At 34.5% G+C, this 24,388-nt stretch overlaps 1 protein-coding gene across 3 annotated transcripts; it reads right to left on the reverse strand.

Annotated features, from left to right (window-relative positions):
- Positions 1-19,004: 19,004 nt before the first annotated feature.
- LOC127845584 (uncharacterized) lies at positions 19,005-21,988 on the reverse strand. Of its 3 annotated transcripts, none has more exons than XM_052376602.1 (4): positions 21,840-21,988; positions 21,035-21,261; positions 20,522-20,637; positions 19,005-20,213 (listed from the first exon to the last, which is right to left on the reverse strand). In XM_052376602.1, exons 2-4 carry the CDS (start codon positions 21,228-21,230, stop codon positions 19,089-19,091), a joined length of 1,437 nt encoding a protein of 478 aa, XP_052232562.1. In that variant the 5' UTR covers positions 21,231-21,261; positions 21,840-21,988; the 3' UTR covers positions 19,005-19,088. The 3 variants fall into 3 exon arrangements, with proteins under 3 accessions (XP_052232562.1, XP_052232561.1, XP_052232563.1); XM_052376601.1 differs by having other exon boundaries at positions 21,814-21,921; XM_052376603.1 differs by lacking the exon at positions 21,840-21,988 and adding an exon at positions 21,702-21,818.
- Between the last annotated feature and the right edge of the window lie 2,400 nt (positions 21,989-24,388).

Raw genomic sequence — 24,388 nt, forward strand, 5'->3', positions numbered from 1 at the left:
ACGCCTCAGCCTTTTTGCCTATCGCTCTCTTTACAGGCTCTGGTGTATGCTTAATAATCCAAGCATAGCTATTCTTTACAGCTGTCTTTACAGGTCTAACAGCCCAATTAAATAACCTATTTATAATAGTTGTATCAGCCCTTGCATCACCCCTTGCATCTTCCCATACATCATCAACTCTTGCATCATCCCTCGCATCTTCCCATACATCATCATCCTCATCGTTACGTGCGCTCAGCTTCGCTATCAGCTTAGCTTTTGTGAGCTTCGAATATCCGCGCATACCTTGATATTTTGCGGCTTTTTTCAACTCTTTTACAGTTTCGGTATTCATTTTATTTATATTAAAAATTACTTTAGTCATTTTCATTTTTTATAAGCATATAGTTTTGCTTATAAAACGGTACCTCATACCTCACTTCATTTACCACTTGGCCGTTGTTTTTCTTTTTTATATTACAACCAAGCGCCTTTATTGCTTAGTATTTTGAATTATATGTTGTTTCCTCTTCAGTTTCAACATTCGTTAATTTAACAATTACTGTTGATAAAAACTGTCTAGGTCTACCTCGCGGTCTTTTTTCATTGGGAATAGATTCTGGAATAACAATATCCTTTCGATTCCAATCTAATCCGTTCTCCTTTGCAATCAACATTAACTCCATTATACTCTGATAAGTCGTAGTAGTAATGTTGATATCCTTTAACATGTTTATTAGCACTTTCTTCGTGTATCTCATTTTTTATATAAAAAATAAAATACTTAAAGTCGTTTTCATTTTTTAAGGGATGTTTACAATATTTTCTGACTCATTCTTCCACTTTCTTTTTTCTTTTTCTCGGTCTATTCGATCTTCCAATGCCCAATCTTGCCATTCCAAATAGTCATTTTTTTTTCTTTTCTAGCCAATCCAAATATTCATCTTTGTTCTTGTCTAGCCAAACAAAATATTCATCTTTTCCTTTTCTATATGTTTCTTCGTTCTTTTTCTTTTCTAGCCATTGCAAATAGTCATTTTTGTCTTTTCTAGCCAATCCAAATATTCATCTTTCTCTATCATGGGTCTGCCCCCGGCTACCCATTCCAAATATTCATTTTGTTTCTTTTCTAGTATTACTTTTCCTTCCATTTCCCATTCCCTACATTTCCAATCATCATCAAACCATATGGAGGACCATATATACCTTGCCGTGCCCAAGACCGTTGACGCTACACCACGCAAATTCGATTCCTTATATAATAATGGTAAATAAATTACTAAACTCAATTTTCTGTTCCCGCTGGCACATTCTGGTGGAATGTCGCTTGGATTTGCATCTCTACCGATGCATATTTTAACCGCTCACTTTGTTTGCTGACATCAAACATCATAATTGGAAACAGGTCTTTGAAATCCGCCGGAGTAATGTAACTTTGTGTTATCAGCGAATCCATTCCATAAAACTTTTCGCTAAATCTGGCCGCTTCATAGTAAGCTCGTGAGAACTTTTGGTTTGGAAAAGATAAGTTGTAATCAGCCTCAGGGTATCGCTGATTGTCAACAGTCACTTATATGTTATTTAGATTGCAATGATCGAATATCGATGTATTTTTTGTTTGATTATTTTTGCGATCTGTTTGGAATCCTACCAAAATGTATCGCGGTTTTTCGGTTGGTATTCTAACACTTAGTCTCCAGTTGAATGACGTAGAATGTGGAACTGTAATACTTTCACAATGTCTAGAACTGAAAGCGACGGGTACTGTAACCTTTGCCTGAATGGATTTGTACAGCTGAATTTTTTCCATATCCATTTTCCATAAAATATAAGGCATAAACCATGACATTTTATCAAGGCTTACTTTACCCTCATCTTCGTCATTGTGTCAAAGATGGCATCGTTTTCAGTTTTTGGTACAAGTGCGAGTGTATGTTTAAATCCATACACAATCTTTTCATAGTCATCGCAAAAGCCGAAAATGTGTTTCAGCGGAACAACGAACGAGAATGTTCCCTTGGAGTTAGGCGTCTTAATAAGGTATGCCTGTCTGATAGCAAAGTCTGTGTTGTCTGCAATAACAGCTGTTGCCGCATTATCTTAAGTCCAAAGCTGATTGAGTCCTTGCGCTTTTGAAAACCCATCCGGATACTTGAGCATTCCAATCATGGTCTTAGCTTGTCCAGGATGATTCAACGATTCTACTTGTCGATCGGATAGCTTATACGTAATATGGGAAAACCAATGCATAAGCCCATTGTTTGTTAACGTTACTAGCTTTTTTTAATTTTTTCCCTCTGACCTTCGCTAATATTTACTTTAACATTCTCGTAACGACTCATTTTATATAGGACTTAATTAACTTTTACTTTTCTCTTATATGAAATCTTATCGAAAGATCTTCACCACGCAAATTTACAAGTTTCCCGTTTTGATCAGTGAGTTTTGTTTCAATTGACGAACTTGTCGATAAGTTAACAGGTAAATAAACCAAATTAACTTGTGTTTCCATAATTTTATACCCGGGTCCGATTGATGAAAAAAAACTATATATAACGTTGTCAGTCGAATTGTTAACATATGATGAGTTGATTATATCACAAGTTACTCTCAAGCTACTAATACTTAATATATTTACAATATTTTCTGACTCGTGATATCCTGATGCGTATACTTCTGCATTAAACCCCAATACCGTTCTGATAGAGTTTGCAGATGTCGGGTCTATTTTATAATTTTGTGCTATATTAAGTACTGTTTAAAGTGTGCTGTCGTTTGACTATAGCGATATAGCGTACTCGTCCGAGACAGAGTTGTAATGCCCATTTTCCCTCATTATTCGTTGGACGTAATCGTTAATATCATCAACTTCGTATGAACCTTCGGGAATATTTATATCAAACCATTTTTCTCCGTCAGGACAATAGCGAAAATTATTATTTAAAGAGTCTATATTTGGAAATGGATAGTAGGTCTCCAAATTTACTAAGGCCATTTCGTATTTTTTGTCTACATCTAGTTGAATTGTTGGACATAAAGAAGTACAAATTCGAGAGCCATTACCTTTAAATATAATGTGAAAAGAATTCTTCGGACTTGTATTAATCCTTATTTGTGTAATTCTGATAACATGTCCTCAAGCACTCTTGTTTTCATTTTATTTAGAAAAAAGTTTTTTTTTCAATTAGTGAGGTATTTTAAAGTAGTCAAATCCTGATCTATACTTACCATTATTTTTTAACTAGTAAGATCTATAACAGCAAATCCATGAGGATGGTCCCAGGCTACTTTACAATAATTTCTAAATTCTTCTTTTGACATATTAGTTGAAACGTGATCGTTGTAGATGTGATTAATATTTTTCATGTCCTGTGGGAACAAACACATAAAGTTTTCATTTTCACGTATTGTTTGTCTTGGAAGTTTAAAGTAGTTTTGTGCGAGATAAAAGCAGTCTACATTGCTGAGACGTCCTCTTATGTAATAAGTTACACATTTGTTTTGTTTTTCCAACTGAAGGTCATCAAAAATCATTAAATTATTTTTAGAGCTACTCAAGTCTCTAGGATTAGGTACATCATCAGACATTTAAAAAAAATCACATTCAATATCAGCTGGCCTATCTAAACATTTAGCCATTTCTTCAACTAAAAGAGCTGGTGAAACGTCATTCTCTATTCTTAAGTCTTGTTCGGCAAACAATTTCAGAATCTCTTGTTTAGGCAGCTTTTCTTCAAACGCTTTCTTAATAATTCTGTACTCCGGCTGAAATAGCGACTTGCGAAAATCTCTCAAGTTGTTGTAGTCTAATCATCCTGGTCGTAGTAAAATGTTTAACAATAGTATAGTTTTTCCGCATCCGCTTTTACCAATTATAAGACCTCGTATTGATCTCGGTAAAAGTCTACTGTTGCATCTTTTTGAAATATCATCATTCCAGGAAAGATCTGTAACTTCCATTTTAAATATAAATTATTTTTTTCATTTGAAAATGTATTGCGTAAAGTGCAAAAGCAAAACTGAAACAGTTGATGTGCAAAAGGTTGTAGGTAAAAACAATAAACCAATGCTTCGCGGAAAGTGCGTCTTTTTCGGTTGTGTTAAAACACAGTTTGTAAAAATGCATACTAAAACTGGAGGAGACTTGGTTTCGTCGTTAAATTCGGTAACTAGTAAAGAAAAGCTTCGGTGGGCTAAATTTCCCGGTGAAATGCATATTCCAGGAATGAACTTTGCAGGACCTGGAACTAATTTAAACGAAGAATTAACTTCAACTGATGCTTATCAAGACTGGAGTAAACCAGTTGATCAAGTTGATAATGCTGCCTACCATCATGATTTAGCTTACCAACACTTTCCAGATACAGAAAGTAGAAACGCAGCTGATAAAATTATGCTTGAACAAATGGATGCTATTAAAGACCCAACGATCCGTGAAAGAATTGAGCGTAGTATAATAAAGCCAATAATATCTACCAAGGCAAAGTTTGGGTTAGGTTATAGGGGGAAAAACAGAGTCGTGGCTAAAGAACTAAAATGCACTGATCAGCTCGCAGACGAACTGCATAGACCCGTTGTAAAACGTTGTAGAAAAAGAATAGTCGTTGCCCTTGGCGTTGATAAAATTTGGGCTATTGATTTAGTAGAAGCTTTTGCTAAGTTAAATAATGGTGTAAAATACTTGCTAACAGTTATAGATGTATTTTCAAAATATGGATTGATTGTTCCATTAAAGAGTAAAACCGTAGTTGAGGTTGCAGAAGCATTTCACAAAATATTTAAGGAAAGGCAACCCCAAAAGTTGTGGGTCGATAAAGGAAAAGAGTTCTACAATACAAATGTAATGGTGTTTGGTAGTCGAGTTGTATTCCACTGAAAACGAAGAGGAAAGTTCCGTGGTAGAGCGGTGCAACAGAACAATGAAGGAAAAGATGTTCAAATAGTTTTCATCCAACTCTACCAGAAAATGTATCGATGTCTAAGATGAAATGGTAAATGATTATAACAACACAAGGCATTCATCAATCAAACTGACACCTGTTGATGCTAGTGATAAAAAAAACGAAAGCGTAGTTTGGTTAAATTTGTACTCCAAACACCCTCAAAAGTACGGTAAGCCAATATTTGAAGTCGACGATAAGGTGAGAACCACTAAGAAAAAGGGAATATTTGAAAAAGGATATACGCCTAGATGGACTGAGGAAGTCTTTACAGTGTCACAAGTTCAATAAACGGACCCACCAACGTATAAAATCACTAATTATAATGGTGAGGAAATACAGGGTACGTTTTATGAACAATAACTACAAAAGACAAGTCATGAAGTCTATAGAATTGAAAAAGTTATTCGAAAACGCGGAAACAAGTCGTTAGTCAAGTGGTTCGGTTATCCCGAATCGTTTAATTCATGGGTTGACAATACAATCATAATAGACTTGTAATAGTCATTTTAAACCCAAACTTGGTTTGGAAATGAACCTTATTCCTTTTTAAAATCTTCTAAATCCATAAAACGATAATCTTTAATCCAAATGTTTTTTAACAGGTTTATGCCTTTTGAATTGTATGCTATTAAATATTTTTGTGAACATTTTAAATCTTGTAAAAATGTATTTAGATGCTCATCTTGTGGTGGTGGATTTTCAATTTGCTGAATACGCCGTCGAATCAACTCTGTTGTGCTATACATTTTATACATAGTAAAAAAATGCTTAAGTCAGTTCATTTTTTTGTGTAATATAAAACTTCATAACCAGTACGTACCGTGCGACCTATCCTGTCAAGAGCCTCTTGATCTTTATGATGCAAAATATATATATTATATATGAAAACAATGTCTGACGTAAATATGAATATTATTTCATATTATTTCATTACACACCAAAATTCTTTCCCGCTTTTCACAGAAAGAACAGGAGACAAAGACCACCTTTCAAACCGTGACCGATTTACTTTCCTCTCCGTTATTTACGGAGGAGACAGTGCGTTATTTACAGGAAACGAAAGAAGCGAGAGCGCCGCGTGCTCATTAAAAACGCGTTCATCGTTAAAACCACGGAACTGGTGCAGGAGTATATGCCGATTATGAACAACCCGCTAAATGCTAACATTGAAGAGAAGAAAAACACGCTGTATCAACAGTACGTGACCATTTCGTCCGAGATGGTGGAGGATAAGAAATGGAACATTAAGATACAAAAACCTTTCTCAGTGCAAAAGACGTTGTGCGACGTCTGTTGAAATAACGACCCGAGACAATTTGAAATGGACGAGAGCAGTAAAAAGTTTTGTATAATATGCTCAACGCAACACGACGTTCTTGAAACAAGCCAGGCGGTGCACAAAGACTACGATCGAGTTAAAATTGTTACGAAGGTTGCGTACTCGCGTATAGTACACTTTCACGAGTGCATAAAGCAGTACCAGGGTAAGAAAACTGTAAGATTCCACAGGAGGTGTTTGATAAGCCTACATCAAAAGTTTCAGACGTTTCGTCTGCTTAACGACTCCGATAACGCACACATGAAGTACTCGAGAATAACCAAGAATACCATTATAATGTTTTTAAAACAGCTTAAATATTGCCAACCACTACGAAAATGCTAACTATATTTATTACGTTTTGGTTGGAAAACGTATAGACGATATTGCGTATTAAGAGAACAAAATAATCGAAGATTTTAAGTAGCTTTCGTCCTTATACGACTCCATTTATGGGAAGGATAAACCAATGGAACTTAAACGTAAGAATTTATAAATGTTCAGTATATCCTATTTCAACTTCTCTGCAACCGAAACCATGTGTTTACATTGGAGGATTTCGTGGTTTTGAAAATCATTGAGAAGAAAAGTTTTACGACAAGATTTGCTCACATTTATTTAAAATCCTGGGTTGGAATTTTACACCAACATTTTGATTCTTATTGGTGTTTTCTGTTCTAATCGTCAAAAACTAAATGTTATTTGGAAAAGGTTAAATATTAAAAAATAGGATATACAAAACAAACCATGAATACTTATTTACAAAAAGGTCTTTTAGAAGTACAGAATAACAAGTACAGCAAGGCTATCTTTGATGTGGTTAATACCGTTTCGGTATGCAAAACAGTATTTGTACTAATTGCGAATGAGATGCTACCAGATCTTAACTGGGGGAGAATCTTAACTCTGTTTATCTTCAACTAGCAGATAGGTTAAAAAATCCAACTACGACCCAGAGTTAACGGAGATATGGCTTAAACAGAATGTTACTCCGTGGGTTAAATGCTAATGGAGGGTTTAAACACGTTTCTTCAAGGTCGAAAGTCGATAGGCGAATATCTAAGAGAAAGTTTGACCTTTCTGTGGAACTGGAATAAATAATATCTTTTCAAGATTACCACGGCATTCTTACTCGGAATGATCAAACCAAACGACATTGTTTACCAAGACTTAGGAAATTAAACATATAAAAGGAGAATATTTTGCATAGGCCTAAAAGATCGAAAGTCCTCCAGCCGCACTGTCACGATTATAAGAAAATTGAATTTTCATGGTTCAGGTGTTATTCGAAAGTTTTAATACTTGTTTTAAATTTATGGTTAAAGAAAGACCATACATTTATAAAATTGTGGTTACTTCATGTTGACATGAAATGATAACTGCTTTAGTATATTTCTTTACGGAAGGGCAACGAAAGGGAAACGACCGGGAAACGACAGTGGCTCAGCCGCGCAATTTCTATACTACTACTGATAAATCTTAATCAATATGTCGCCTGCATAATATGTAAGTTTGTGCGAAGTAAGTTTTTTAAGCAACTGAATTTAACATAATGACCATGATAATGATTTTGATGATGAAAATGTATACATCGTGTTTATTTTATGTTTTGTTTATGTAATATATTGCACATATATCTATGGTTCATGTGAAATATTCTCTAACATTGCATGGTCCAATAATGTAATGGTTAAATTCGCATAAGGCGTTTATTATCTACAGTGGCACAGATGTGACATGTTTTATACCCCCAACAAAGTGTACGGCATAACGCATTGAAGTTTTCCGTCCGTCTGAATATAGAAACTTTGACTTATATTTGTATACATTAAAAAGTAGAATTTGAGAAGATTTAAAGAGAAGCGTATCATAGAGACCGTACCTGCACCAAGAGTAAATTTTAAACTAAACAATCACAAGAATCACCTGACATGACCATGTCACACATTAGAATACCATTACTAGTGCAGAAATATTGAAGTCTGCTTTACCGATCAAGCGATGTCTTCACCGGCTGAATCATGTCATTTTCATACAGGACGGTCGCATATATACTACTGAAAATTTGCTAAGGATCACTTTTTATTTTCACATTTTCTTCACTTAATTTAATATAATTGTTTTGCAGGTTTCGATATTAGAATGTGTGTTCTTTAGTTCTTTTTTATGTATTGATTTATCATTGATACGTGACGCTGGCTGAATCTATCTAGGGATGAACTTCAAATTACACATACTATAAAAAGTGATCCTTAGCAAATTTTGAGTAGTATATTAAGGCTAGAATTCGATGTGCTCGAAGTGAAATTCATTCCTGCATTGATTCTTATGTTTGCGTAAACGACGGTTGCCAACTTTTCAATATCAACCGAGCAGAATGAGATGGTGGCAAGATGACACACCACGCATCGATTTGTCGAATAAACAAATAGAATATGTGTTGGAAGAGATGAAAAAGCGCATACAACAGAGAGTCGCATAAAGCGAATCCAGAACATATATAATAATTGCCTCGTTGCAATACCGGCGTTGTTAAAGGAATACTCTTCGTCCGTCCGTTCGGACATCCGTGAGTATGTCCGTGACATGTTCGCTTTCTATTTTCGGTACCCCTATGCAAGATTTGCATTACGCTCGAATCAGAACTATGGTCAAGGTCTCAGTTGACGGTTAAATGTGTCTAATATCCACGTTCCTGTCTTTCATTCTTTCCGCCCGACCGTCTGTCGGCCCGTAGGTCTGTCACAAACTTCACAGGACTATATCTCAGAAACTAGAGAGAAGTGCAATACTCAAGAATCATAACCCTACATTCTCTTTATTTAGAGTTATTTCCCTTTGATGTGTATTATGATGTCACTTTTAGGGCTTAATCTACGACATATTACACGATGTCACCATAAAGCTTCATGGGTTTGTATATATCAATGAGAAGAAGTTCCATAGACGCGAACCATAACCCAACACTTTCTTATACATGTATAAGAGTTCTTGCACAACCTTTGCTCCGAACTTGAAGAGAAAAGCTACGCTTAATAAAGATATTTTATTGTGCCATGATTTTCGATATGCATGTTATGCATGCTCTCAAATCCAAAGATTTTAAACAAAAGCAAACATTTACATTTGTATCATAATTTAATGTTACTAGATCTATTCGTTTTCCATTTTGACTAGCCAACAATAGCTGTCCCAAGACTCGACTATTCTTCTTCTATAATTTGATACATTTATGTATTCAAAATCATACTATATGAGGGAGAAAACTGCGCAAAAAGACAAATCATGACTTATCTTCCGAATACAGCTGCGCAGCGCCACTTGTTTTTCGTTTTACCAAACCAAGAACGGTAAACGGGACCAAATATTTCGTTTTAATTTTCAGATATTGATTTTGTAAAACAAAAACATATAGTTAACTGGTTTTTATATTTTGTTTTTGTTTCGGTCATTTGAAAATCGGAATATTAACTAATATGCCTTGACTTTTGGTTTTCGTTTAGTCAAATGCAAAACGAAAAACGAAAAGACGGTATATACAAGGACCATTCTGACCGCGTATATTTAATTAATGTGTCGGTAATTTGTCTTATTCTGTTAATGACATTAAATGACTCCACAAGTATCAACAGGACGTCTTAATACAGTAAAATGCCGTATTTAAATCTTTCCTCCTGTTATAACATTGATTCTGAAGAATGAATTGTTCGCAGTTAGATAAATTCATTCAAAGCTTCTTCCTTACCCAATATTAGTTTACTGACACTTTGGGGTCAGCAAGAAGGCGGGTATCTGAAATTATTAAAGTGTGTTTTATTCGTTATTTTCCTATTGTTGTTTCTTGACCATGTGTAACGTTGCTCTTTACTTGTTTGTTGTGTTTTTTTATTTTCCTGCAGATGTGAACCAATAATGCATTCCTGCAGTACGGTTGAAGTTGAGACGAATAAAGTGTTGGCTTACTATTGTGATCTAATAAATATGTGTAAATACGCATGGCTATTTCACAACTTGAAAATAAACAACACTCTAGCACTTTATTTTCGTGTCAACGCAATGTTGATGTTAGATAGCAAAATGCTGGTCGCTAAATTGTGTTGAATGTCAAAGTGCGTACCGGTAACCCTTACAGGGTTGGCACCAATCGACCGCCCCGGTCAATACTCCCGAAGTGGTCGTTACTGGTCAATACTGGTCAATTGAACTTTACCCCCAATTTTGATTTACATCCCATGCTTAATTAAGCATTAAATAATGATAATATAATTAAACATACATGTTGTCAATAATGTCTTTAGCTATTAATACCCACTATTTTATACCTGTACATGCAATTTGTAGGCCAATCTCTCAAAATTTTGCAAATTAGTCAAAGTTTGTCAATTGGATTTTTCTGGTCACGAACTTTTTATCAATTCTAATGAATGTTCAGATAATTTTGTGCTTGATTAAACAAGATTAACAATATGAATCTGACATGTTACCAATAAGGTCTTAAGTTATTAATAACTGCTATTTTATATTTTTCATTCAATCACTGAATTAATCTTTCGGAATTTTGAAACTTAGTCAAAGGTGGTCATTTGGATGTTCCTTTTATTTTGTTTATTTTGTAAGCTTAATTATAAGTTAATTTATATATTTAATTGTAATATCATAGGGGACAGTGATGTGCATTTTGGCATGAACTTACATAGGGTAAATAAATTGGAAAAAATAAATTTTTCAAAGTCCAATTTGAAACAACTGTGTATTAACATTGATAACAAAGGTATTTGCCTACATGTAGAAAAAATCAAAACACATTTTCTTTAAAAAAAATGAGCAAAATGTGGCTCGATGAAGTAGAAGATTGGGCAAAACGGGCCATGTTTAGTCATTTAGGGGAGAAAAAACTGCTTTAACTTGCAAGCCACTACCATCATTAAAGGATTTATATAAATGTTCACATGTTTGCCAAAACCTCTCAGCAGGGTTTCTCCAGAAAACTACTTATTGTGGAGAAATTTGCGTTTTTAATGACCATGTTGGGAAATCATTGATACCATCTGGGGAAGACCAGGAAACCATATGTGGGCAGTGACTTTATAATCATTTTTCGTGACAAAAAACCTTATTTTCGACCATTTTAATACAATTTATTTGCTTTGTTGAGGCTTATAGTAAGTGTATGTGGGCACATATGCATACAAATGTACTTTTAATGCTTTTTAATACATTCAATGATATTATTTGGTTTTCATCCAACATCATTTCAGAAACGTGAATCCTTTGTCTTATATATAATGTGGTTATTCAATGTCCACTTTAGATATGTAAAAAAGCTATCACAATGCTAGTGTTGCCCCCCCCCACACACACACACATTATTATACCGCCACAAAGTCTGTTTTGGGGGCTGTATAGGAATCAGTTTGTCCCGGCCGTCCATGTTCCAGATTTTACGTCCGTCCCGATTTTTTATCCGTTTGTCCGCCCGATTTATTTTCATGAAATAAATTTTGAACAAATGAACATATAACATTCAATCTTCATATGTTGATGCAACCTTATTAGCTTTATATATACACCCCACCGTCTTTTTGGTCACTAGGTCATAGGTCAAGGTCACTTAAATCTCTTATAGAAAACTTTATCATAGACTGTATAATGGAAATGCTTCCACACACAGCCTTCAAAATTCATATATTGATGCACCTCAATTAGTTTTACAGGTCAAATCCAGTGCCAGATCACAAGGTCAAATGTCATTGTCACTTCAACCTCTTATAGAAAACTTTAATATTGTCTTCAGAACAAAAATGCTTCCATCTGAAATCTTCAGACTTCCTATGTAGATACACCTGAGATAAATGAGTTTTACATTATCACATTACATTATTTGGCCATAAGTTCAAAGGTCACTGTGTTCTCTGGTAAAAAAAACATTACATTGGCGCTTCCTGGGTTTTAAAAACCCCATATGTGTATGCATCAATGAATATTGCGCAACACATACCGATATGATCACAGGTTGAATGGAATATAAAATATTAAAAATGCATACTGTAATAAAGTAAGTTTATGTCTTCACCATTCAAACATATTATATCAACATGAGAGCTATTGTTGCTCTAAAATCTATCATTGTCATTGCACAAAATCAAAGAATGCGTGTGATTGTAAATTTGTTATAGCAACTAGCTGTACTATGAGCTTTTATTAGCACCATTTTGGTTGGCAACTTGCATTATTACATCTGCAAGTGGGATAGACAGGAAATGTTACTTATATACGCTAAACAGTCAAATCACAGAAAACTTAAAGCAATCTAAACAAAATTAAGCGCAAGTTTAGCGACTTCATTTCAAATGAGTTTTTCTCATTATGGCACTTGCCGAATTAGCACCAAAAGTCTCAGAACACGCCACATAAATATTTTACATAAAACCCCCATATACAATTATTAAAACATCATTTTAACATGTATGTACCTAACCAATTATTGTATGCGACAAAGCAGTCAAGTCTTTCTTTATATTATATTTTCCAAAATAGTGTTGGTAAAAAGAAATAAAACTCGAGAGTGTTGAAAAGGCACTATTGATCATATATAAGGCATTAAAAGTACAATTGGATGCATATGTGCCCACATACACTTACTGTAGGCCACTATAAAGCAAAGAAATTGCAACAAAATGGCTGAAAGAGAATTATAAAGTCACTGCCCACATATGGTTTCTTGGTTTTTCCCAGATGGTATCAATGTTTTCCCAACATGGTCATTAAAAACGCAAATTTCTCCACAATAAACAGTTTTATGGAGATACCCTGCTGAGTGGTTATGGCAAAAATGTGAAAGTTTGTATAAATCATTTAATCATTGTAGTGGCTTGCAAATTAAAGCAGTTTTTTCTCCCCTAAATGCCAGAACATGGCCCGTTTTGCCCGATCTTCTACTTCAGGGAGCCACATTTTGCTCATTTTTTAAGGAATTGTGTAAGGATTTTTTCTACATGTAGGCCAATACCTTTGTTATCAATGTTAATACACAGTTGTTTCAAATTGGACTATGAAAAATTTAATTTTTCCAATTTACTTACCCTATGTAAGTTCATGCCAAAATGCACACCACTGTCCCCTATGGTATTACACGACCCGCAATGTATCGGGTTTTCTGGGGTGTATCATGGTCGCTATCAACATAATCGTTGTCATCATCAGCAGCAGGTGAAGCATCACTAGATTTTAAATGTTATTTAAACTCTTATTGTGTATATACACCGCAAGTCTTTTTTAAATAAGAGTTTTTATAAAAATGTGTTAGCATGTAAAGAGTAAATCAATATATTTATCTCAATTAGAATACTTATATTCATTGTTAACATTCAACTTCATTTGTAACAAAACATAATTCAGATATGGCATTTTGAAAACAGACGCTCACCATTTAGTATTTATAATTAATTCATGGTGGACTGTGATATATTTAATGAGTTTTCATTTATTATTATAATGTACACATTAAAATATAGAGCATATAACGTAAGTGCTGTTTGCAAATAAATGTATCTTTTTTTATACCACATTTATATAGCGCCTTTTTCATACTCGAGATGTGCGTTCAAAGGCGCTTAACATTTTTTCTCTGATCACTGGGTCATAAGTCGTCCGTTAACATCTTGGCGCAGTATGCAGCCACGGCATAATGGCTTTTTTTCCGCACAGGTACCCATTTATACACCTGGGTGGAGAGGAGCAGATGTGGGATAAATTTCTTGCTCAAGGCAATTCCAGTGGTCAGGGCGGGATTCTAATCAGGGATCTCTCGATCCCTAAGCCAGCGTCCTACCATAAAACCACTGCTCCAACAAATATCTCACGCATTGAAGAACGATTGGCACGGAAATTAATAAACAAATGTATGCTTTCCAGATTCTCAGTGACACCTTACATTATCAACCCGAACATGGCACAATCGGTATATTTACAACATTTTCCCTGTTTTAAATGGGCCTTTTCACAGATTTTGGCATGTATTGAAGCTTGTCGTTAAATGCTTTATATTGATAAATTTAAACATTGTAACTAAAATTCTCCAGTAAAAAAAAACACAAGAATACTATTTAAAAAAGGAAAAAAAAACTAGCCCGCAACTGGGCTCGAACCTGCGTAGACCACTCGACCATCCGTACTTATGCTATGATCTTATATATATTTTAGTTATATATGTAGCAGGAATGATTTTTTCATTACAGTCTTTTATAATTTAGTATTAAATCTAGTCTTTACTATTTAGATTAACATTCTATTATCAGCCTACTATTGTTATACATTATAGATCTTATTCTGCAATTGTTTCAAGTTATTTAACCAAGGTGGTCTAAGCCTGTGTACATGTTGAATCACTCGTGCATTTTATTTAATACACAGGAGGGCTGTTTCACAACTAGAGTTAAACTTTACCATAAGCTATAAACCCTTTTAGTCTTTATTCGATAATTTAAATATCTATTCAATGTATAGATTACTTTTGTATGGTCCCTCTAATATTAGGCAGTTGCCGCCTTTTTGTGCTAGAGATTTCCATGCTCGTCTCTTCCAAAAGGGTATATAAGGCTTTGGATTTTTGAAATTGATCGCCGAGTTCAAGAGACACCCAAGGTAACATTTACCTAAGTCGAAAACGGAGCCATCGCCTCCCCTCTAAATAGTCAATTGTTTTCAATAATTAGAAAGCTAAATTCATTTTATTAGGACTTGTCAAATAAGTTTAGATTCTTTCATTAAATTAAGTATTTAAATTATTTATAAAACAGTGATTATGTTTAACTTGTGCTTATATGGAACAACAGAGAATCTAAATAAAAATGTGTCTTGCATAAAGGTGTTTTGGTTGTAAACAGTATTTACGAAGGGAAACCGATTACATGTAAGCAATCCTCGTAGTTTTCCAAAATATAACGACAACAATAAAACTTTCCAAATTATTCAATCGTTACGCGTTGCAACGCTTTATAATTTTAAGGTTTTCAAATCGTCAAAAGATGCATATAATGGATATTTTAGAGCATGGAAAATGTTCAGTATTACTATTTCCTCACAAATATCATAACAAAAACGAAAATTTGCGAAACTGAAACATCTTTTTTTTAAATTTTGTCAATTTACCAAAACGTGAAATGGCCCCTTTAATGTTTCCATTTAATAGCAGTTTGTGTAGGCGGGTATACTTTCTCTTACAAACAAAGGTATGACTTATTCACCAAATAAATAAGCCTTGATTTGGCAAATTACTGAATTTAACACATAGGAGTAACACTGTAACTGTTTTAACCCGCGACTTTTACCCGGTGATCCGTGTTTTGCTTGTTTTTTGTTTACATTAAAGGTAAAGATACATTGGCATGCATGCTTAATGAATGAAAACACATAATCGTTTGACAATGCACGACAACCGAGATGACCTGTCACGTTACGTCTACCGGGGCCCTTTCTGCCGTTTTTTTTGCGAATCTCTCACTAATATATTTTCACACCTACTACACCAATCGTGGCAATTGCCAGGCAAAATTGATTGCCGTTCCTTGCTTTCACAACCTCTGCCATCACAAGAATATCCTACCAGATTTGGTAGGGTTTAATGTTTTTGTTTAAGTAGTATATTATGAAAAGTAGTATCCGTTTTCTTTTATATTTTGAAAATAGGGTATAAATTAAGGTTCATATAAAAAATTAAGTAACCTTAATTCAAAAAAGTAAAAATAACCACGGTGAAATTATTGTACCACGTTGCAGGGCATCATCATGTGTGGTTGGTTATTAAGGCAGGGATTGATCCAGCTATGCTGGTTCCAGTAAAATCTCTGCGCGTAGTTTGCAATCTTGATACATCGACTATCTCCGGAATCTTCCGCAAGACAGACCCTTGACTAATGGTCGCCATCTTGGCTTATGCAACTACTTTACTCATCAAAAAGTATCACTTACCATACCCGTAGCCGGGGGGAGGTGCGTTGGGTGCGTTCTCAATATTTTTTGACGAGAAAAAAAGTGCTATAAGTTGCAGCCAACTTTATTCGACGCAAAAGCGGTTATTTCTCTTTCCCCCGGAATGCAGTGAGTCTTCGTATTTAAGCGTTACACTATTGTTGAATTCAATAGGCTACCGACAGGTCACCACAAAATTAATTTCTCGATGAAGTCATTTCCAAGATAGCTCCACATAAACAACTTTCCACAATGTTTTAAATATGTCAAACTTGACCCTTGAACATATGTCCTACTCTTAAACAGTTGTTAAAATGAATTTCAAACGTTATAACAAATGATCAGTTGGACGTTAACGTTACATGTTCATTAACTGTGACGGATCTTGAGCATAATGGGCAAATGTTTCCATATTTTTGATAAGGACTTTGAGGCCATAGAGCAAGCAGTTTGTGGTTATAGGGTCTTTATGAAGCCTTATTTCTTATATGTTTCTGAAATTTGTTTAGAAATAGATAACTAATTGGTAAAAATAGTTTTAAAAAAAAGTAACCAGTTATACCATTTTGATTTCTGTTTAGTATTGATGCAGATTAGAGAACAAGTTTTGTTTATCAGTGTTTGTTGTACAATGCACTTATAAGCACGTTTAGAGCAATGCTGGGCTTGTGGTACTATCCATAGTAGCAGACAAACAAATGTTTAGAAAAAAGTCAAATATTTCCTTCTTATTTGATTGATTTAAGAATGGTTGAATTTCGGAAATGTAAAATACACCAATTTTATCAAGATTCCAAGATTCCAATTAATAATGATATTTTATAATGTTTTAATTTACATTCTATAAATTTGTTGTTGCATATGTTAACAAAGTGCGCATACTAGTGTCGAGTAAAACACCGTATAAAATAGTGTATTTCCGTGACTGATCGAACAAGGTAGTGATTGTAAATCGTTAGTGGGGAATTCATGTTTATTATATCATATTCATGTCCATCAGTCACAAAGTATGGTCAATGAAAGTGAAATTTTATCTTAAGATGCTCTATTACTTTAGTCTTTAAATTCAGAGTCACCGGAATGCAGGACTTAACGTTTCATTTTCAAAATTTTCTAGGGAAAATTCGCACCCCTATTTTCAAAACCCTGCCTACGGCCCTGCTTACGGTATTCGGCATTAACCGATGTATGTTATTCCATATAAGTAACAAGAAGTATCTTTAAAAAAGATATACGGCGTTGATTGATTCTGGTTGAAGTTGGTGAAAGGTAAAGAGTTCAATAAATGAGATCAAAGATAGCGAATGTCTTTTTCTGTGCAGTTCTTAGTTGCATCACACGCAGTACGGGATGTTACGCGGAGTTTTCGCGGCTTATTTTACATATTGCTGGTCATAAACCTATAGATACAAAACAGAAAACCAAAAGAAGAATGGAAGTGAAATTAAAACATATGAGTCAACCGGCCACACGCGAAGTATACGTACATATTTTAAATATTTATACGCGCGTTCTTCGAACAAACCTGTTTTTGTGGTTTGTCGGGAATTGCTATTTGATTCGATTATTAACAGTATCGAGAATCATCGCGCTCATGCTTAATACTAAAGTCAATATGGTGGAATAATTCTTGTTAAATTAATCAAAAATAATATTTATAATGGTATTGTTAAAAACACATTAAGAATCTATTATTGACATACCATAATTTTATCGCTGAATATCTTCATTTAACATATTTCCGGTCTAAAGAAAATTCCGTTTCACGCGATAGCGTCTATATTAAATAATGACTGTTTTAATGGCCGTGAACTGACCCTGATACCTTGCGGGTTGGAATGCGATGCATTAAAGTGAGGCCACGCTTCCACTGCTGGAACGACGGCTTGTTTAAAACTTTATACTTTTACATGTTAAATGTTCAATTTCGAAAACAATTTTAAATGGTTTTGCCAAAACGAATATCAGGATAGGGAAAAACGACACTTTTATGAACTTAAATATACTAGTACACAGACAGGAATATGAAAGTAATTACTAAATATGAGAACATAGCCTTTAATTATAAACGCTCTAGCGCTGGCAATCCTCTGAAAATAAAATGTGCACGCACAAACTGTATTGATGTCGAGTGTTTAGTGTAAAACTGTTCTATCTATCAAGTCTTTTATTAGAAATAAAATTGTTTCATGCTGAACACGCAGTAAATCAGTGTTACAAAGACAGTTCATGTGTCCAATGTTTTGGTAGTATGCTTAAATCAGCCAACGGACTAAATAAAATGTATTCATTCCTGTCTAGCCGCGGGAAAATTTATTTGAATTTTATTGGACACTTACAAAGGTCAGGTAAGGTGAAAAGCTGGCTTATACAGCTACACAGAAAATAAATGTCGGTCAAGTTAAACAATACTTCTTTATGTCGAATTACCGAGCAACATTCCAGTACTTAGGCTAGTATTTACAAACAATTCAGCGCTTCTAAAGTATACAGATACACACTGTTCCGTGCTGTTTACTAGAGAGTGAAGTCGCATACCGGTAGTTAAATTCACAAAATTGTTGCTCTTAGCTACCTTATATTTTTTAAACAACGTAATTCTCGCTTGCGGTTAACATTTTAGCAAGAATTGTGTATAGACTGTCAATAGCTTGCTCTCAATCCTAATTTATCATCAGTGGTGTTTGTTTATACATGAAAATATGGGTTATGAACATTAAATGGATGTCAAATATTAATTGCATTATCGTACTTGCAACATTTTTGCGTCTAGATATGATAAACAATATAATATGAACCTTAGCTTCCTTTAATCATTTCTCACTCTTTTTTTTATTATGGTGACTTACCTACCTACGATACAATTCAAGCAATTAACCTTAAACTAAAGGACATGTCTGTAAATATTCTCCAGGAATGGTCTTTAACGTCTCTAAATCCTGCTCCAGGGGATTCAAACTGTAATCAAACATTTCAAAATCATCAATAAACGCATGTTTGATTTTTGATATGACCCGGTCTGGTAAAGACCGTATCGCCTGAGCGAACGACTTTTTACGACCTAACTTTAGTGCAGATGCTTCGCTATTCAGATGCGCCAGCGTCAGACTTTGATAAAACTCATCGTACGTGACGTCAGCGGCTTCACCACGTGATTTATAAGGAAACATGATGTCACGAGATATGATTCCTCGGCTTTGCAATCTGCTCCACACACGAAACAAAGCGCAGTGAAATGTAACTTTGCAACCAACAATTTTATCCTTTTCGGCAAACACCCAGTCAACCGCGTCGACGATAGCATCTTTTGCCGCGTCTCTTTCGAAGTCTTTCAGATTCAGTTGTATGCCCAGATTCTGCGTGAGGGAGATCGTGTCCTCTTTCAGCGTCTCGTATTTGCCGACATACGTAACGTTCAGCGCGCACGGGAAGCAGTGCTCGTGGCTCGGACTGAAGTGGCCGTTCACACATTGACCGTCTAGGATGCTGTCCGTAAGGTGATCCACAAAGTCGACAAAAGACACATCGTTGGCGCATTCCCCCATGTACAGTTGTCCTTTCTTCCTTGCAACTTCATCTGCATGGATCATCCAGTAAATCCAGTTTGGCGAATATAGTTTATCTAACCAGCCCGAAAACAAGCGCCAATATGGGTTCCTTACAAACATGATACTGTTGGAAGTTTGAAACACAGAAGTGATTTCTTTCCAGTTCATGTTTTCCATAGATCGATAACCAATCTGATTATACGCATCGGCCGTTTTGATTAATGACGGATGCCCGTCTGCCCCATTAGCCGCCATTTGAAATATCCGTCTCCAGAAGGTACTCCCGGTCTTTTCTATGGCGCAGAAGACAACGTGCTTATTTTCTACATTCAGAAAATTTTTCCTCGGTTCTTCACAATCTGGTTTTAAAACAATACCTCGTAAGTTTGTTTTCTTCTCGCACGTGTGTTGAATTCTCTGTAATCTAGTCCGGAATCTGTTCTCTGCCGACTGAGCCTGCAATATGTGCGTATAAAAAAACTGTGGAGGATTTGACCTGTTTCTAGAGGATGGTCTGTTAACATTTTTTTAAATAATAATGAAGCTTCTAATAAAGCAATTTTTAGAGGATTCACTCTTATTATAACTTCATCAATTGGGCGGGCTAAGACATACCCATTGCAATTAAGGTTTTACCCTTAAAAATATATGCACTTAGTAGGCGGCACATTACTGAATATATTATCATATTCTATTGATTTAGGTCTCACGTCAAATGTTATTTATATTCGTAACTCTGTTGAGTATAAGTTCCTTATAGATACCTTTGTCAATGCGGTAGTCGATGAATAATTCAAGGACTTCATTATTGCAGTCGTTTTTGTAGAACTATGCACCGGGATGAACGAAGCGAAAATTGTCTGGGGTACCGTATCATCGCCTATTTAAACAACCAAAGCAACACATACAATGTACTGATTATGATATATAAATACATCCAATTTCTGAATTGTTTATGTTTATCAATCTATATTGAAATTAACAACAATTAAGCTCAGAGTCAGTAAACCGTGATCTTTAAATACATATGTGTAATGATATTTAAAATCTGTGTATATATGTATAATGCTAGAACGGAGTATTTTAAGCAAGTATTTACTTCATGAAATCAATTAACATTTGTGTATACATGTCGAATGAACAAACAACAATGGCGGACTCAAAGTGCACATTTTGAACAAAACAAAGGCAATTAAAAAAACGCGAATGTAACTCAACTTGCATATTACGAATATTAATAGAGAGAAACTCAAATTCTGTCTAAACACAACGCTGACCTGTCCGTATCGCGTGAAGTGCGAGGAAGACACCAGCAACGAACACTATGAGAACCAGTGTAGACCTCCGCAGTCCTGCTCTAAATGTCCGCACCATCAACGCCATGTCCATGTCAATTAATACCGGTACGTCACAATATCTCAAATACCAATGCAACGGCACGCTTAGCTTAACTGAAATCGGAAACGTCACCATCAATGAAACACCACGTGTTACGTCACAAATCCTGAAATTTCAATGCGATCCGTCAAATCCATGAAAGAATATTACCCAACCTCATAGGTAAAGGTTATATGCTTTACACCTTTTAATATGCATGTTAAGGCGTCTACGTCATGATTCCTGTATACTAAAGAACCCAGAATGATGGATTTTAACTAGGTTAGATGGAATATCGTGCAATCAGTAGATATCAAATTGAGTTAAATGTAAATCATGTAATTTTCACATGTTATTCTTGAGCGCTTATAAGGTAACGTTTAGCTTTTAAACGTTAGAAAGCATGAGATTGAATTGCACGTCAACACCCGTTTAAAATTTGATCTAGGTAGGCTAGGAAGGCATTAGATCAATAGACTCTTTACATGCCTATTCACATTTTAATGTAAATTGCGTAATAAACATGTTGTATTGTTCATAACGTTTTGTTTTTAATCATTGACACACGTGAGAATACGTATTATTCAATGAAACGTAAACACCAGTTTAAAATCTCCTTCTGAGTAGGCTTGGTAAGCACTTAAAAACATATAAATAGCCTTTTAGTGTGTTCTCTTACTTTATTTTATAGTATGCTGATTTTACCTCCAGTTCACAGATTAAGGTCTCCAAACAACTGACAAACTGCATGTATAACGTTCTGCATTTCTTACGGTAATTGTGATTAAAGGTCTCAACGGATCCATACCCACGCAACGTTTCAAATGTTATCAGCGCACATGCCTTAAACGTTAATATCATATTGAAAATCACCGTAGAAGGGGATTATTTACCATGAATAGGAAAGATAAACGTACATCGAGAGAACATTGAAGTTTCTATAAAATGACTAAATACGTGACGAAAACATGAGGGGTTCGGATTTAAAATTAAATCTATAAATCACGCCAGTGTCACTTTATTATCTGCGTTTCTTACATTTGCGTGCAGTAATTGAGGAAACTGCACCGAAGCCAGGGTCAGATAGAGCAGATCTTTAACGTTAAGTATAAAGATCAATGACTCAAAATTTATAAATACTCTTGTTACTGTATTTGTTTTTGTTGTTCTCTTATCTAACATGAACACTTCCTTGATTGGTTATACAGTTGTTATAAACGGGAAATAAGTTCCCCAGTGGCCAATAACAATACTATTGTTGGAATGTGTGTAAACCTATACTAAAGTCGATACTTATTTTGTAATAAATTCGTATATTTAAATATTTGTTTAACAACTCAAAAACAAGCATTTGTTTTGCTCAGGTCACACTAATATTTTATGAGATTTGTGCATGATGTTTGCATTTTTAAGAGTATTCCCGGCTTTGTAGTGATATTTATATAGATTTTTGACACTGTGAATAAATAATTATATTTATACCAAATGGTAAAAGTAATTACAAGGCAAACTATGATAATTTTTTTTTAATTTTAAGTTCCTTATTCCGTATATAAGGTAATTTAATATAAGTATCTGTGAATTTATATACTAAGGTAATTCAATAAGGTATTCAAATTTTGGGTTAAATTAAATCTTAAGTTTAATTGATTTAAATTTTATCAAATTATTTGAGATGTATTGTGTTTGATATCGAAAGAGCGCGTCCACGGGAAAGTAGTAAGTGTATGCAAATCATAGCAATTATTAATAATTAAGAACAAACGTCGGTGTCTGAGAGAGATCTAATAAAAACCACACAGTGGGAATCGAACCCGTGACCTCCCTAAAAAATATATACTACTGATACCAATAAGTGTAGTACTTTCACAATAGTGTTTCAAATAAATATATATACGTGTTTTTGTTGTGTGTTTTTTCGGAGTAGTTGTCTAACGCAGGTTTTGAACCTTATTAACATTTATCAATAGCAAATAAAATATTGAAGAATAATCCCATCTGCAGACCAGAATAAATAAAATCCAGCGTGGCAAGAATAAGATGAGAGAAATCGCACTAATCAATTGCTACCTATCTTTTTTCGGCATAGCTGTATACGCCAGCTTTTCACCTTAGCGTGACCTTTGTAAGCGACCAATCAATTTGAATATAAAATTGTAGGCCTTAAACTTTCTGCAGTAGAAAACGTGCAATCTACAAACAGATTTCACATTGACATTAACATCTTATTCAATAGACTTTCCATTTTTGGGAAGTATAGGGTATGGAAATGGATACTACAGTTATTTTAGCAACGATGTTAACCGCGTATTCAGCATTTAACAACTTTTTCTCTAATGATAAGGCTTAGGAGATAAAGCAGTTTCATACTCAGCGCTTGACATCAATACAGACACTGTGCCCCTTTATACTTAGAAGATTGTCAGCACCAGAGATTTTGTGCGTAAAGGCTGTTTGGTAATTACTACGATATTGCATTCTGTGCACTCATACATTTTAGATCATACAAGTATTGTTGTTCAATAACCTAATATACGCTTTGACGAAAATATTTAAAATTGTTTTCGAAATTTACCGTACGTAAATGTATAAAACTTTACGCAAGACGTCGTTCAAGCAGTGGATTCATTACCTAACTTTAATACATCGCATTCCAACCCGCAAGGTTTCAAGGTTCAAGGTCAGTTCACGGTCAGTTACCGGAATCGTTATATCGCGTAAACTATGTGCGCTTGATGTTTATTTTGATCAGAGAGAATTTAAATGATGAGATCCGGCGATATTATTATGGTATGTCAATCATAGATTCTTAAAGCGAGATTATACGATTTTGTCAGATATAAATGAATTTATATAAAATGTGTAAAAACTTATTATATATATATTTCAATATAACATAAAATAAAAGTTCAGAAAACATGTGTCGAAAAATGCGAAATAAACCAAATATTTATTTCTGAAATCGAAAACGGCTGTACAGTCGAATTCGCCAGCATGTATATCATGCATGTACGATGTGAATCTAAACTTAGTTTAAAGCGGGTATATACGATTTTGTCAAATATTTATGAATTTATATTAAATGTGTAATAAACTTATTATATATATATTTCAATATAAATTAAAATAAAAGTTAAGAAGAACATGTGTCGAAAAATATATACCATACATGTAAGATGTGAATCTAAACTAAGTGTAACGGTTTATTTGAATTCCTGCAACGATATCTATTCATACGACACACGAACACTAAC

The sequence above is a fragment of the Dreissena polymorpha genome, chromosome 9, assembly GCF_020536995.1.
Source record: "Dreissena polymorpha isolate Duluth1 chromosome 9, UMN_Dpol_1.0, whole genome shotgun sequence".
NCBI lineage: Eukaryota > Metazoa > Mollusca > Bivalvia > Myida > Dreissenidae > Dreissena > Dreissena polymorpha.